The 15016-nt window shown below is 45.6% G+C and overlaps 1 protein-coding gene across 1 annotated transcript in view; it reads left to right on the forward strand.

Moving 5' to 3' along the window:
- Positions 1–15016, forward strand: part of CACNG4 (calcium voltage-gated channel auxiliary subunit gamma 4) — a 35456-nt gene that overhangs the window by 14712 nt on the left and 5728 nt on the right. Inside the window, exon 2 of the mRNA XM_065735622.1 lies at positions 14159–14242. Within this exon, the coding sequence (XP_065591694.1) occupies positions 14159–14242 (84 nt within the window). The remainder of the gene's footprint in view (positions 1–14158; positions 14243–15016) is intronic.

Consider the following 15016-nt stretch of genomic DNA (forward strand, 5'->3'; position numbering starts at 1 on the left):
TGCCCCATGATCTGGATTGCAACAGTTTTCCAGTTTTCTGTTGCTGGTCCTTTCACATCTGCATCTGGGATTGCCTGTCCAGGCCGCCATGGGACAAAGCTGCCCACCTGAAGTTTGATGGTTTTGATCCACTCATGGGCACTACAGCTCTCACTGATAACACGTGGAGCTCAAACTGCATTTTGGAGCATTAGTGGCAAAATTCTCACTAGTCACATCTGAGCACAAATTAATTAATCGCATCAGCGTTAAGTATGTGGAACCACTGGCTTGCTTCAAGAAAAGCATTTCCCTCAGTCCACTTGCACAACATTTTTCTTAAACATTTCTTTTTCTTTATTTTTTGCTGTTTGTTTATTTGGAACAATGTAAGGGGAGGCACAGAGAACTGTGCTGCTAGACAGGCATGATTCAGGTACCCATGGCGACATGAGATCACTGCACATTGTCACCAACACAAGAAGATTAGACAAGAATAACTAAGAATAGAATTTTTGACCTTCAAGATTTTCTTATCTGGAAACATTGCAACTGGATAGCAACACAACCCAACTTGTCATCGAGAAGAAATGAAAGGAAAGTAAAACTAATTTTAAACCCCACAGTGTCAGGGGAATACATTCATACATTTATCATTTCAGAGGTTCCCATAGCTCCTGCAGCTTCTCCTGCAAGGTTTGAATTATTAATTTTATTTTATTTTTTTACGTTATGTTTACTCTCCTAAGAATGGAATACTTTTTACAGAAGCTCATAAGGATGAAAAGGCATTTTCCTTTTGTGCTTTAGCTCACACAGCTAACGCACACAAACACACACCCTTTAGATTTCCGAAAGCTCGGTTCATATTGGCAGATTGAATTCATTCAAAACACACGAATTTATGTCATAATCCTTAAAGGAGGAAGGGTTATTCCTTGAAATGTCACTTACCATACATCTCAGGGTCTGGCACAAGACCTGACCTCATCCAGCCCATGGGTTGGCTCTTCACAGCTGCCCCAGCACTGGGCATGGAGAGGTTCGAGTGACACAGCGAGGAATGCTCTACAGTCCAAGGGGAAGACAGGATCTCCAGTGGGTCCTCAGAAGTCATAGAATCATAAAATTATTAAGGTTGGAAAAGACAATTAAGATCACCTAGTCTGTCAGCCCATCCCTGCAGCGCCCACTAACCATGACCCTCAAAACTCAACAGCGTACACCTGCAGAGGGAGATTCTCCTGTAAGTGGGACATGTGAGCTCAGATCATCCCAGGCATGCAGCTCTTACATCTCCATAGGATGGTTCCTCTGCTCAGGAGGGCTTAGACCCCAAAGGGATCTGAAAAATAGAAACCCAGCTATCAAACCTCAGGCCCCCTACACAATAATTGACAGCAAAGAGCCAAACTATGAGCAGGATGGTGTCTGGCCTTGCAAAACTGAGTGCCCTGAGGATGGCTGTCACTTTGGGAGTCACCTGGATGGCGGGCACCCCCATGGCTGCTGGCCTGGGGCACTGTTTTAGATCTAAGCATCACTGGCAGGTCCTCGCCTTCGAGGAGGCTTTGCTAGCCCATAGCCTGGTGAATTCACTCCGTGGATCATTAGTGTTCAATAATCTCCAGGACCACACTCCAAGAGCTTATTGAGGAGTAAGAGGCCTGATGCATCCGCAGCGCTGCGTGCAGGGAGCTGCTGGAGCTGAGATTTCGACACACTGAGTATTTTTAGAGCCATCCTATAGCGCAGAATTTTTAACTTCCATTTCACAGACCTTGAAGCCTGGCAAACTTTCATTAACATTTGATGCCTTGAAGTCATGCAAGGTTTGGGGGAAAAGGGAGGGGAAGGAGGAAAAAGAAATGCAGGAAAAGCGTGAAGTTTGCAAAGTTGCCTTGAAGCTTAGAAAAAGCCTCCAGTCCCCCCCTCTCCTTACCAAGTGCTTTGAAAGTACCCAAACCACGCAGAGAGCATAGCCAGAATCCAAAACCATGGCTGTGTGGGAGAGTCCTGTTTAAATTAAAGCTGATTTAAGTTAACATGTTAAATACCTGGAATCTCTCGGGCCCTTGGGGAGATTCAAGCTCTGTTTGAAGAGAGGTCCTCACCTTAAAAGGATTATGCCTCTCGTCTTTGTCCATTATTAGACAACTTTGCTAATATAGGGCTCTTCAGACCAGAAAGCCCCAAATTATTAATAAACTCTCATGCCTCCATCCTGGAAAGGAGACCTTGGGATGCAGAGCTGATAAAGGATTTACTGATGGGAAGCAGAAACTTCAGTCTCCCACTGCATACGCTGCCATTTCTACTCAGTACACAGTAAGGCTTTTTCTACCCAAATTTATACATGGAGAAAACAGTTCTTCCCTGGCTAGAAGGCAGACTTTCAATGGGAGAGTAAATTATGAGAAACTTCATTTACTCCCCCCCCTTCAAATACACACATATAAGTCTCTTTGCACACAACTGAGATTCCTCACAGGATGCAGGAGTGGGAAGAGGAGACATATTTTTGTCTCCTTGGCAAAAATACATTGGCAGCATATCACTGAGTTGTAAAGCGTGAGTAAGAACCAGAACGCAGCCCCGTTAAGCGACGCGGGTGTTGGAAAGCTGCCCTTGGGCTGCTTGCCCTTGTCTGCCAGCATGGCAGTGGGGAAGTGGGATGTGATCTGCTGGGGGAGCTCAGCGTGGGACCCCAAGTAGCCATGTGGATGCTGCACAGCTCTGCCCTGCATCATCCTAAATGGGTGTCTGAAGGGGAGAGGAGCTGTACATCACTCCCTGAGCATGGCAGGGCCCCCAGGCTGCTGTGTACCTCTCGGGAAGGCTCGCCAAGGTGGTGAGAAGCTGGGCTTCTCCTGCTTTCAAAACTCAGGAGGAACCAGTTCCCAGGATGCTGTTATAAATGGGCATGCTCTAATCCTCACAGTCACAATAGTTAGACATTCAAGGCTAATTAACTATCAGCCCTACAAGGTACAGGGGGCTCAGCCAACAGCTCCCATCCAAGAACGTGTCCCACCCCACCCCAGTGGTCGCTCCATGCGTTTTAGGTGTTGGAAAGGAGGTCTGAGGAGGGAGGGCTGTGATGGAGCCAGGCATGCAGCTCACCTGCCAGTTGTTAATACTTCTCAGCAGAAGGAAGATTCCTCACTTCTCTCCTCCCAGCTGTGCACCTTCCTGGGCACCTCCATGCCACCCTAGGACAGCACAAAGCAAGGAGCATTCAAGTTAGAGTGGAAGACATTCTGATGCTGGTAAGGGCTGGGATTCTCAGATGCATTATTTAAAATCCCAGACTGGATTGCCCAGAGCTATCCCCAGCATTGTCCTTCCTTGAATCAGGAGAAACACTGCATAGTAAAATGCAGTCTGAAGTACTGAAAGAGGGAAGAACGTAAACTCGGAATTCTCAGCAATAAAATATTCATGCATTTGTGCTTTAATGCATTGTAATTTTGCATGATACACTTTTGCTTTTCAAGACTGACTAGATTAAGACACCTCTGATTCACTGAACGTGTTTTCCCAAATGCTTTTTTTCCACAAATATTGTTGGGCCATTGTGCGTAGTGGTATTTATTAGCCAGTGTAACATGGAAGCTACATCTTCCACAAACCTGGGAGAAACCTGCTTAAATATGTTGCTCAATCTCAGCAGAGAAGAAAACAGTTCTAATGAATAATTAAAGCCTAAGGAGGTCATGCTGCTTTTACAGTCTCATTTTTTATTTGTCGCTGTTTTGCTTGCATTAGAAAATGGAAAGTTTCAGGTGCAGGGTACAAAAGAAATCCCTTCTGCTTGTGTTCATTTAAACAGACCTATTTGGCAGCCATCTACATTTTTATTTATTGGGTCATTTGTTAACTGTATTTAAATCGGTCCTAGGAATTATAAATTCCAGGCTCTGCCCACACCCCCTGACAGCACCACAAGTGGTGATTGCTGGGGGTGCACACATGGAGCTGCACAGGGAGGCAAGCACGGGTGGGGGGGCTCAGGAAGGACCCGGGTTACCATCTGGTCCCCATCTCCGCAGGCACCACAAATCTGCCAAGCTCCCACTCTCCTTCTAGGCCCTCTCCTTGCCTCCAGCCACATACCACCACCCTCCTATTTCCTCCTCCTCCTCAGCCCTCTTTCCTTCCCCTATTCGTCCATGCTCCATTTCCTCCTTCCCTTCCCTTTTCCCCCAAAATCTTGCCTGACCAGCTCATCCCATTCCCTGCACCAGGGGTGTACTTTCCACCAAGCCCATGAGCAGCCTCGTGCTCCTTACAGGATTCTCTTTAATACAACATGCAGATGGTTTTGAAACCTTTGCCTCGAGTTACCCAAACCCAGCCATCAGCAAGGCCTGGCAGCTACACCCCTTTATCCTAACCTTTAGATTCTCTGTTGTCATCATCTGCCTTGTTTCAGTCCCGCATCACTGATTGTGCATGATCAATCTCTAGAGGCTTTGCTTCTATGTATAACTCAACAAGCTGGCATAGAAATGAGGAAGACATGCTCCAAAATAAATGCAGATCCAACTCAAGGTCGCAGCGTTATGAAGACAGGCATATTGCAAGCATTGCCTTCAATTAAAATGATTTATGGAGTGAAATTTCCCTATTGCTTCTTCAATATCCAATTGTTTTTCCAAATGCCATCAACTTATGATAAATCACAAGGGACTGAAGAGACATGGAGTGATTACCTGATTCAGGAGTGTCCAAATATTTTGCGTGTTCCTTATTGGTAAACTAATGAGCTCCTTTGTCACTACTTTCCAATGTAACCCTCTCTTTTTTATTTTCATGAAAACCATTGCAGTGTGTGAGTAACCTGCTCCCACAGAGCTGAGCAGAGAAAAGCCAAAATAAAGAGCTCAGTTCTCGACGTCACTGCTATTAGAGCAGACAGTAATTCATTGTGTGCTGAGAAGTAATTACACGACGGCTTGTAAGCTTCTGCTACATAAAGTGAAATCACAAGGAGCATCAGTAATGTGAACTGTTTTCCTATTGACTAGATTTGGAGGTTTTGCCCACTACAGGAGGCAATGTCAGGTGCATCCTTACCCCAGACAACCCAATCTCTTGAATTTTAGACTGCTGTTTGGCAACTACAGAAGAGACATGTAGATGTGATACTTAAGGCCATGGTTTGGTGGGCATTATTTGTGGCAGGTGGACGTTTGGACTAGATGATCTTAGAGGTCTTTTCCGACCTGAATGATTCTATGATTGTAATGCTACAGGGGATCTAAACTGCAAATTGAGGATGAGAAGGCAACAGCTCAAGGCGGTAGATGTACAAAAGTTGAGGTGGTAGAAGATACAGGGGACAAAGCATCATGAACATGCTGGCCATACTTCATCTGTCCCAGAACAGTGTTTATTCCCTAGATGTGACCTTGTCTGTGTCTCAAATTATAAACTCAGTGGGGACTTTGGAGAGATGTGAATGTCCATTTCCTTACATTCTTCCCCCAGGTAGTGATGAGCCGTGATGGAGGCTTTATAGACATGCTGTGATTGTAAGAGGTGAAACCATCAAGTCCTGGTTGATCACCATGTTAATGAGGGAGAACTGATGACTTACTGTAGTAAGGGAAACCAGATGGATAAAAACCAAACTATGCCTTAAGGGAAACTTGATTCCATTTGTGCCAACACAGGAAAAAAGCACAGTTTGACAACATGAAAATAAACACGATTTGTCATTTTGCAGCATATGAATGCTTCATCAGACAAAACGACTATTTGTCCTCAAAATTGCATCCGGTAAAATTTGGCATTTCAGCCTTCTTGTCGTGATTGATAGGCTGGCAGGAATCTGCCTGAATGAGCAGATTTCATACCAGTATGCCAGGGTCAAGAACATTGGGGAGAAATGTGAGTTTTGGTCCAGATCAAGATACATTTGAATTCTAGCTAGCATACAGGGCACCACAACTTACTTCCCACTGCTATCTGAGGTGCTGGAGATATGATGGTCACTGTGTAGTCACAGCAGTGAACAACAGGTCAGCCTCTGATGCATTGTGCCAACTGGTCACCAAGTAATTCTTTAATTCAAGGCATTTTGGACCAGAATGTAATAAAGAACAGCAAAGTCACTGGAGTTTGACTTGCAGTTTGAAGTCATGCTGGGTGAAGATGCTCGTCTGAGGAACCAGCTCCTGGCATGTTAGACCAGTTTTAGCCAAAGTAGAAAATACAAAATGAATGGAGGTTTCCATCCAACCTCGAAATGATCTCAAAAGAATGATTACAGAGCCTCCCAAAACCAGCCTTGGCAAAGTGACAATGGGGCAAAGGATGGAGATGGGTGGTGAAATGAGTTTCTGGGCTGCTGGGATAAAGGAGTGCTGCGTGAGACGCGGGATGAGACGAGGTGTGAAGGCAGAGCAGAGAAAGCAGGGCCGTTGTCTATGTAGAAAAGCAGACAGAGAAAAGTGAGTTAACAACCCCATGGCAACCAGAAACATTGACAGCCTCTTGGGACCGAGCCAGGCATGGGAACATTCACTGTGGCAGGACTAACTTAGCTCTGATTTCTAAAAGTTCCTCAAGCAGCATAAGGAGCACTGTTCATACCCAGGCTGAGGAATTGTCCCTCTTTTCCTATGCAGATGATTCACAAAACACAAAACGAACATCAGTGCAGAAAGCGTGTCAGTGATTCTTCCTAGAAAAAAAAAGCATGAATGCACTCCCTCAATAAGGTCCATGAAAAGGAGCGAGACAGTCATGGAACCACACCAAATTTCCCCCAAATTTGCCATCCAAGAAACTGCACAAATGGATATAGTTAATAAGGAATAAATTGAAAACGGTTGCAAGACAGTTTTCAGCATTGCACGGAGGGACTACTGGGGTGGAATAATGCAGTGCACTATTTCATCTGCAGCTTGGCTAAGAAAAGGCAGCTGGGAAAGGAATAGGAGCATTGCTGAATAACCTCTGTCATAACTTCTGTGGCCAAAATAGTGGTTTATGAGAGGGGTGCTCGAAGAAAATGGAAATGAAGTAGCACAAAATAATGTGTATCATGCAATCAAATCTTATCTACTTTGCTGCTGCCCTACATTTCCCTGATACTATTGGTATTCATTGTGGTAGCACAAGGACGCTTAGTACTTTTGGCAGCAGTTTTGTAATGACTGAAGAGAATTCAAAGGACAGCAGCCAGACTCTGTGATGTGTTTTATTAGCTCCCAGATGTGCAGGTGAGGTGAGTCTTTGGGAAATGAGTTTCATTGCCGCAGATTTCCTAACATCATTCGAAGTCTCAGATAAAATCTTATAAGGGAACAAAAGGCTGTTGTAGAATTTTAAAGAAGTCTTTGGCAAAGCATCATTTCTGCATTTGTTCGTTTTGGATTGTGGCGTACAAATCCACAGCTTCATTGATACACCCAGCTGAAGACAGAAGTTTGGCTGCTGAGGCTGCTACACCTTCATGAATTAAACCAAACCTTTGTAGGCTCTTCCCTGGGTGCCTTCTCGTGTAGGTAATCCAGAACCTGGAGCTGAACACTAGATAGTACACAGCAGTGTTCAGTGCATTGTGAGCTGGACTGCAGCGTGTCAAAATTTGCTCAGTGAGCACTATTTTGGGGGCCAGAATCTGAAGGGACCGCGCATCAGCGGATGTCTTCCCCACCCAAGTGAGGTATGCTCTCCTAAGTGGCTGTTGTGTTTTGAGATCATTGCAGGAAAAAGCACACCAGGACAGTGCATTGCTATCTTAAACTTGAAAGAGGAGCAAGATGGAGCAGGCAGCAAGATCAGTTGGTAGCTATTCCTATGACAGCAAGGGGAGGAATGGGATGTGGTGAGCAGCAGAGGGTCTGCAGGCAGCACAAGAGGACAGGAGGGGGCCTTCATGTCACAGCAGGAAGTGAAAAAGTAAGAGGCTAGAGGAGGAGTTTTACTTTGCCCACCAAACCATTGAAAATAGATCAAAAGAAGAACTCAAAGGGTTTGTTCAAGCTGACAGCTCCTAAGGAAGAAAGAGGGGCAAATTTCATACGTTTCAACATTTTAAAATATTTTTCATTTTGTTAGAGTGGGAGCAAACTAAGGGATTTGGATATCACCGTTACAAGGTGAGTTTGTAACACTGACATCAGAATCTGGCCCTTCGTCTCCTTAAAAGCAAGCAGCTCAGCTCCCCACAGTGAGAAATACAGATTCATCCATCTTCTTAGATATTGAGCATTTTCTGGACGCAAGTCCTACCCTGGCAAAAACATGACAGCAACCCCAGGTACTAGCACTGCTCCTCATCAAACTCATCTTCAGTGGGAAACAAAAATATAAGCTGTCGAATGGACAAAAATCTCCCTGACTGTCAGGACTCAGGAGGTGTCAGCCAGCATCTGGATCAAAAACAACCTATACTTCACGTTTCCAGCTTCACCAGGATGTTGCCATGGCCCAAGGCAGATGCCCAATAAATGAGTATTTAACCTCCCAAGGCTTTTTCCTCTGCTGGCTCCATCCTCTTTGGCAGTGAAGGCAGTGGTGCAGCAGCCATGTGGGGTTGCAAATTCACTTGGGGTGTGTTTTGCACACGACCTACATCAATACTTCATGATTTCTTCTGCAGTGACAGCATTAAGCGTCCTCTGGCAGAGGCTCATAGGAGCCTGCTTGCTCGAGTAACTTAAGGACAGACCTGTGAAACTGTCAGCAAACAGCATGAGACAAATCATCAAGCACTGGACAAATTAACAGAGAATGTGCCAATTTACAGGGAAAAAAATCTAATTCTTTCCCCCGCGGCCAGCCTCGAGAGGTCAGGCCCACAACAGCCTCCATTTGACCATCACCTCCTTCGAAAGCAAAAGGAGATGGCTCACCCTTTCCTCCCTACAATGGTTATTTCACAACAAGAGGAATGACGAGGAGGTTAACTCAGTGGCTGCCTTTGCCATTGTGTGTCAGTCCAGAGAGGCAGTGGGGCTGCACTGGTAGAAAATCAAAGAAATGAACGCAGCACACAGAGAGATGCTGCTCTGCAAATTCTGTGGAGAGGAACATTTTCTGGCACGCCCGCTCTCCTTTGCTCGCTGTTGCTCAAATTGCACTGCAGAACATTTCAGAGTTGTCAGCAGAGAAAGCTTCCTAAGGAAAAAAAAAATACATTGAACTGTTTCTGTGCTCTCCTGGCAGCCCCAGCGCTCCCGCTCCCTATAAATAGAGGATCTCCACGTTGGTCAAAGGCAGTGCAAAGCCGTGCCATTAAGGAAACCCAGTCCCACGTGGCATTGCTCAGATGGACGTTGTGTTCAGGCCCCTTCAGTTACAAATCCCTGCTCGGTATGGCAGGCAGAGGGCTGGGATGGTCTCAATCAGCCTGCTCTGTGCTGATACGTTCAGAACACTTGTCAGCTAAACATTCCGATATCCCAGTGTTGCAGTAAATCAGGCTAATGGTTTGCTCCAGAACTGAAGTGGTTCCCTGCCAACTGCTCTCCCTTTAATGCGCAGTCAGCTCCTTGCAACTTGTATCCCCTGTTTCTGCAAACACGTGCTGTCAAATGATCTTGTAAGTCATTTCCTTACACGTCTTCAAACCATCCCTGAAGACCCCAGTTTGCCAGAAAGAAGTCAGCTGCTCCGTGTGATGCTGCGCAGCTGCTCGCTGTGCCTACCTGCCTGCAGGTAATCAGTGCAGCCACGCGACCACTTCTGCAGCTGACATTCATAGCACTCATTCCATCAACAGACCCTCCCTAAGGAGAAAACTCTGCTTTACTCTATTAATAGTGTGCGTGGGTGAGCTCTCGGTATCTGTAGCTGCTCAAGACCTACAGGAATGTGGTGTGTTGGCAGGAGAGAGTTTGACCCAAGGAGGCCAGCAAATGTCTGGTGTCTCACAAGAAAGCCAGCACAAATAAGTCCCCAAAGTGCTGCTTTACTGCAGTCCTACCAACAAGGCGGGCAAGACAAATGGTAGATGAAATAGTTAACCAAGCACTAGCTCTGCAGAAGCTGCTGATGGAGAAGGAGGCAGCAGCTAGCCCCGTTTATCCTCATGTGTCTCCCACTGCTATCAGATATCGCCTCCCGAAAGCTCGTGCTCAGAGCAGGGAGATGGAAATTGCTATTGACAGAAGTACCCCGCAGACAAGGTCCTCTGCTGCAAAGCTGCTAGCATCTTGCATGGTGGAAACCTATTTTAAATGACAACAGAACACTATGTTTTGGAAAGACATTGCTGTGTGGTTTTCAAAATTATGGGGGTGGGGGTGGGGAACAGAAGTACAGCCTTGGCAAATACCGTCAGACACGAAGTGCTCCATCTTCCAGAGCTCATCTGTGCAAATGCTGCCAGGGCACTGGGAAATGCTGTCACTGACAAACACTAACCACAGGAAATGTCAGTTTGAAAGCAACGGCTGATGGTATGACCAGCAGTGATGTGATCACATAATGCTCCCAACATTAAAAAAAAAACAAAACACCGTTGGTCACAGCTTGACTCCTACAGCATTAAGCATTGTTCTCAGAGATCCAAAAATATAGCCCCACTGAACACCTCTGCAACAGTTCAGGATGAGTTACTGAAGGAGTATTTGAGGAAGAGCAAGGAGAAAGCACGATGCCGTCATGAGTTGAGGTCGCTCCTTTGATTTACTGCTGAAACTCAATGAACTTGAGATCCCAAAGCCCAGAACAAAGCTTAATCTTGATTAGGCTCTACACTTACCCCCTTATCATATTATCTGAGTACATCACACTCTAATTATAGGTGTCTGGGGTTGGGAGGTGCAAATCCTATGGAAGAAGCCCTTGAACACAGAGTGAAGCCGAGTCAGAAACATTTAGTTTTTAAATGCCAACTAAGTACACTGCAACCCACGGAAAAAACATTCTTACATCAGCAACACTTCAGAAAATTTGTCTCTTCCTCATCATTAACCCAGATCCTGAGTCTTGGCTCTACATTCAGAATGAAGTTATTATTATGAGGAGAAAAAAATGCATTATGATGTTTGTATTTCTAATAGCATCATTTAAACACATCAGTAATCATTCACGGAGAGGCATAATACTTACAGCGTCTCGGTGGGATGTTATATCTTACTCTCAAGAGGTATACAGAAGTGCTTCTCAATATTTTAGTATCTGTTAGGCAGTGGTTGCAGTTTATTTATCTCTCTCTAGTGGATACAGAGTTACGCGTTAAATATTCCATCTTCCCCTCCAAAGAATATAAGAGACTGTATTCCCATGCTCGTGGAAAAGAAAAAATTCTCCCTTCCACATCACATCCTGGTGTGGAAAATAGCACCAGCACAGGATGCACTGGGATAGAGGGAGTCCCCATCCCTGGAGGAGTTCCAGAACCACAGAGATGTGGCACTGAGGGACGTGGTCAGTGGGCACAGAGGGGGTGGGCTGGGGTTGGGCTTGGGGATGTTACAGGGTCTTTACCAACCTTAACAATTCTGTGATTCTATGTGTTTCTTTGAGACGTACTCTATGAAGTCCTTGAGAAGAGCTTCCAGGAGTTCCCACCCTGTGTAGACACTGCAGAATGGTTGTTGAGGAATTTAATTGAGGCGTTTCCCTTTCTACCTCTTCCATTTCGTGGCTGTTGTTCTTCTGCGTTGCTTTACACGTTAGGACATGGAACTGAGTACTCTACCAAATCTCAAGGGAAGGAAGGTGTTTGTATTTTTGTATTTAAGTACAAGTATGACTGATGTTATGCTTTAAAAACCAACCACTGCTTCAATAGCTCCCAGCCTGGCTACTTTGAGTTTGTTCCAAATCTGAGTTTCAAAGCCCATTATTATGAAGAAAAGGTATTCTTACGTTTTTTAGCAAAACTTTGTTTTTGATACTTCAGGGATTTAAAGAGTCCTCCACACCCTGTAGATCATCAGAGTTCCTGATAGCAGCTTCAAGCCTCACTGAGAATTTAATGAGCTGTCACTGAGTTACATGACACATATTAAGATTACGGAAAAAAATTATCCAATTTGTTGCTGTTATTAGCTATCAAGTAGTACAGATACCAGAGAGAACCCCAAGCCAATATCCATGATCTCAACGGTAGCAAAAGTACTGGGAGTAATATTTTGTGTTCCCAGGCTTTGATATGGATCCAAATTTCACAGCCATATGCTGTTTCTGTACAGAAGTTCATCAGAATGACCAACCCCTATATCCCTAAAAACTGCAAATGAGAAGGAACGCTCAGGCTCCTCTAGAATTTTCCACTTAGGGCTGATTATCTTTTTCTACCTCTATCAGTCTTGGTGGTAGAGGCTCAGGGTAAAAAGGACAGTGGGAAAAGCGTCTCCAGCCACAGCACAGGAGAAGCCCAAACACTGCTAAGCCCAACCCATCCTGTCCTGCTGGCACATTTCTGCCCTGCAGTGGAAGGGATGGCTTCATGGCCTCATCGTAACAGAAAGTTCTGCTAAGGGGCCCATTTCATTCCAAATTTTAATAACATACAGCCACTTTATGGGGGCCAAAGCCCTCCCACAATGCATCAGCACTGCAAACATGAGAAGCTTGGGGAATTTGGTTCCACAGACTTCGTGTCTCTTAATTGAATTTCTAGAAGCAGGACATTTGTTTGGGCTGCTGCCCATGCCCAGGCTCTGGAGCCTTGTAAGGAGCAGCAGTAGCTGGAGTGCTCTCTCCTGCATGCAGCCATGGGAGCTCTGTTACCTGTGAACCTTCTGCTTTTCTATCAACTCCAGATAAATTCAACCAACCGAATTAGTGTCTTTACTCCAACTTGGCCCATCATAATGGAAAGCTTCAAAGAAACGACCACCCCATCTCAGAGGCTCTGTTATGCTGGGGGAGGTTCAGTTTCCTCGTGTGAGCTGCCATAAACAGTGGGATCTTTAAAATCTGGGTTTGTTGGGGATGCACATAGCCCCAGGTATGGGGCAGAGGGAATATCCCTAGTGAAGCAGCACTGATATGGCACTGCCTCCTGCACTGGGTGCCCTGACGTGTTGTTCACAGCCTCTGAAACGTTTTGTGGGAAAGCCAGAGCCGTTCCCACAATTACAGCAGATCTATCATTTGCTGGAAGAATTAAATGCACTGTAGTAGCAAACCTGCAGTTGACACTCACAGGGTGCAATTGAAATCCCGCGGATTAGCAATTCTTCTGAGATCTTTGTAATCATTGGTAATAGGTAGCAAAATAAATCCACAGTTATATCCTACAGACTGCAGCTGTGCTTCTGTTAAAGTCGTATTAAGTGATGGCTTTTAAATCTTTCTGCCAGCCAGAGCTGTAAGTACCGAAACTCCTGTGCAGAGGATAACTCACCCTGGGTGATGGATGCTCCTGAGCACCAAAGAGCTGGTTAATGAATAATGAAAGCACTGAGGCAGGATCACACCTCGGGGCCACACTGCTGCAGGAAGCTCTCAGGAAGACCTCCCCATGCAGGCACAGCTCCCCAGCTGAGGCCGGCTGCCGCTCTGTGTACTCATGATAGAAAGTAATATAAAACACTGCTGCAAACCTTTATACAGATGGACAAAGTGCTGAACACTGCCTTGTTCAGCTGAGTGAGGTGTTCACCCACCTGACCCTGGCACTGTTCCTGCAGGTCTCAGGAGTGCACACACACAGCCTGGCTTCCTGCACGGGCTCCCAGTTAGCTAAGCAAATATGCCATTAAAAAGCGAACCAACCTTGAGGGGGACACGCGGGTTTAAGATGCAGCAGGAAGAGATTTATGGACTTGTTTTCCAACTGAAGTGGCAGCAGCCAGTTCAACATCCAGCAGCAGGGAAGCAGCAGCTCACAGGGACATGTGCAGCCCATGCTGTGGGGCACAGCCATGCCAGGAACAAAAAGCAGCTTTGCAAATTCAGTATCCTACCAAGATAAGCACAGCACAGAGAAAGTTAAGCACGGAGAGATTAAAAAACTCAAGGGAAGGATATTAGTAGCAGAGTTAAGAGAATAATGGAGGAATCCCGACTGTCCCTTCCTGTAGGGTCAACCTTCTGGTCAACCTGCTCCAAATTTCTAACCTAAGAGATGGCATAAAACATCAGTGGCAAATTAGTTGCAGGAGTACTCAATAGGAATAGGAAAGGGGAATAAAGCAGAGCTGGCAGTGGCACTGTTACCTGGTCGTCTTAAAAATGTGTTGTTTGCTTTGTTTCCATTTAGGAATCTACAAAGGACATTGCTTCCGAATCAACCACTTCCCTGAAGACAATGACTACGACCATGACAGCTCAGAATACCTTCTCCGTAAGTTGGAAAGTAGCACCTGGTGCACAGAACTAACAGCCCAAGAGAGGGTTTATTCACTGTAGGAGCCTGGCCCTCAGGGATTCCTATTTTAAGGATTTCCTCCATCCATGGGAACTCACACCATTTTGGTGCCCGTTCTCTCAAAATTACACGGAAATATTCTAAATGAAAACGACAGCATCCCCAGATTGGAGAGGATGTTTTACAGAGGGAGCATTTAGCTGGTTCCTGTACCAAAAGCAGTTTGAGAAGTGAGTTCCTGACCACGAGGAAGCTTTTCCCGTTGCTTAAACACAGCCCTTATGCAAGCCTCATCCTTTGCAGCTGCTCCAAGCCACCTCCCATGCAGTGAAATTGCTGCAGCTTAGGAAGGAAGATGAAATTCCTGCAGATAACAGCAAAATGTCAGCAGGAAAGTGGGCTGCAGTTTCCCTGCATGGGCAGCTGTCCACTGATGCTCTGTGCTGGCGTGAGAGCCTGCACAGAAGTACTCTCATCCACTGACATGGTTGCTTGAAATAAAGGCACTCATTCTGTCTTCCTCCTGACCACAGTTCACTCAGTTAATGCGACATCTTGGAAGCTGTGTGAGGCTTCATGAACCCTGCAAAATTTGAGTTAGATTTCCCCTTCCCCTCGGCTGTCTCACCTTGTTGTTTCTTTTGTGCAGAAGAGCTGACCAGCGAAGCTGAAAGCAATGCCTTTTGCAAGAGAAAGAAACTGCAGTTCACAAGGTGTTGGGAAAGCTTCAGGGAGCAATGCTGGCTGAGA

This window comes from Cyrtonyx montezumae, unplaced genomic scaffold, assembly GCF_038088225.1.
Source record: "Cyrtonyx montezumae isolate F1298 unplaced genomic scaffold, pur_monq_1.0 scaffold_19, whole genome shotgun sequence".
Classification (NCBI taxonomy): Eukaryota; Metazoa; Chordata; class Aves; order Galliformes; family Odontophoridae; genus Cyrtonyx; species Cyrtonyx montezumae.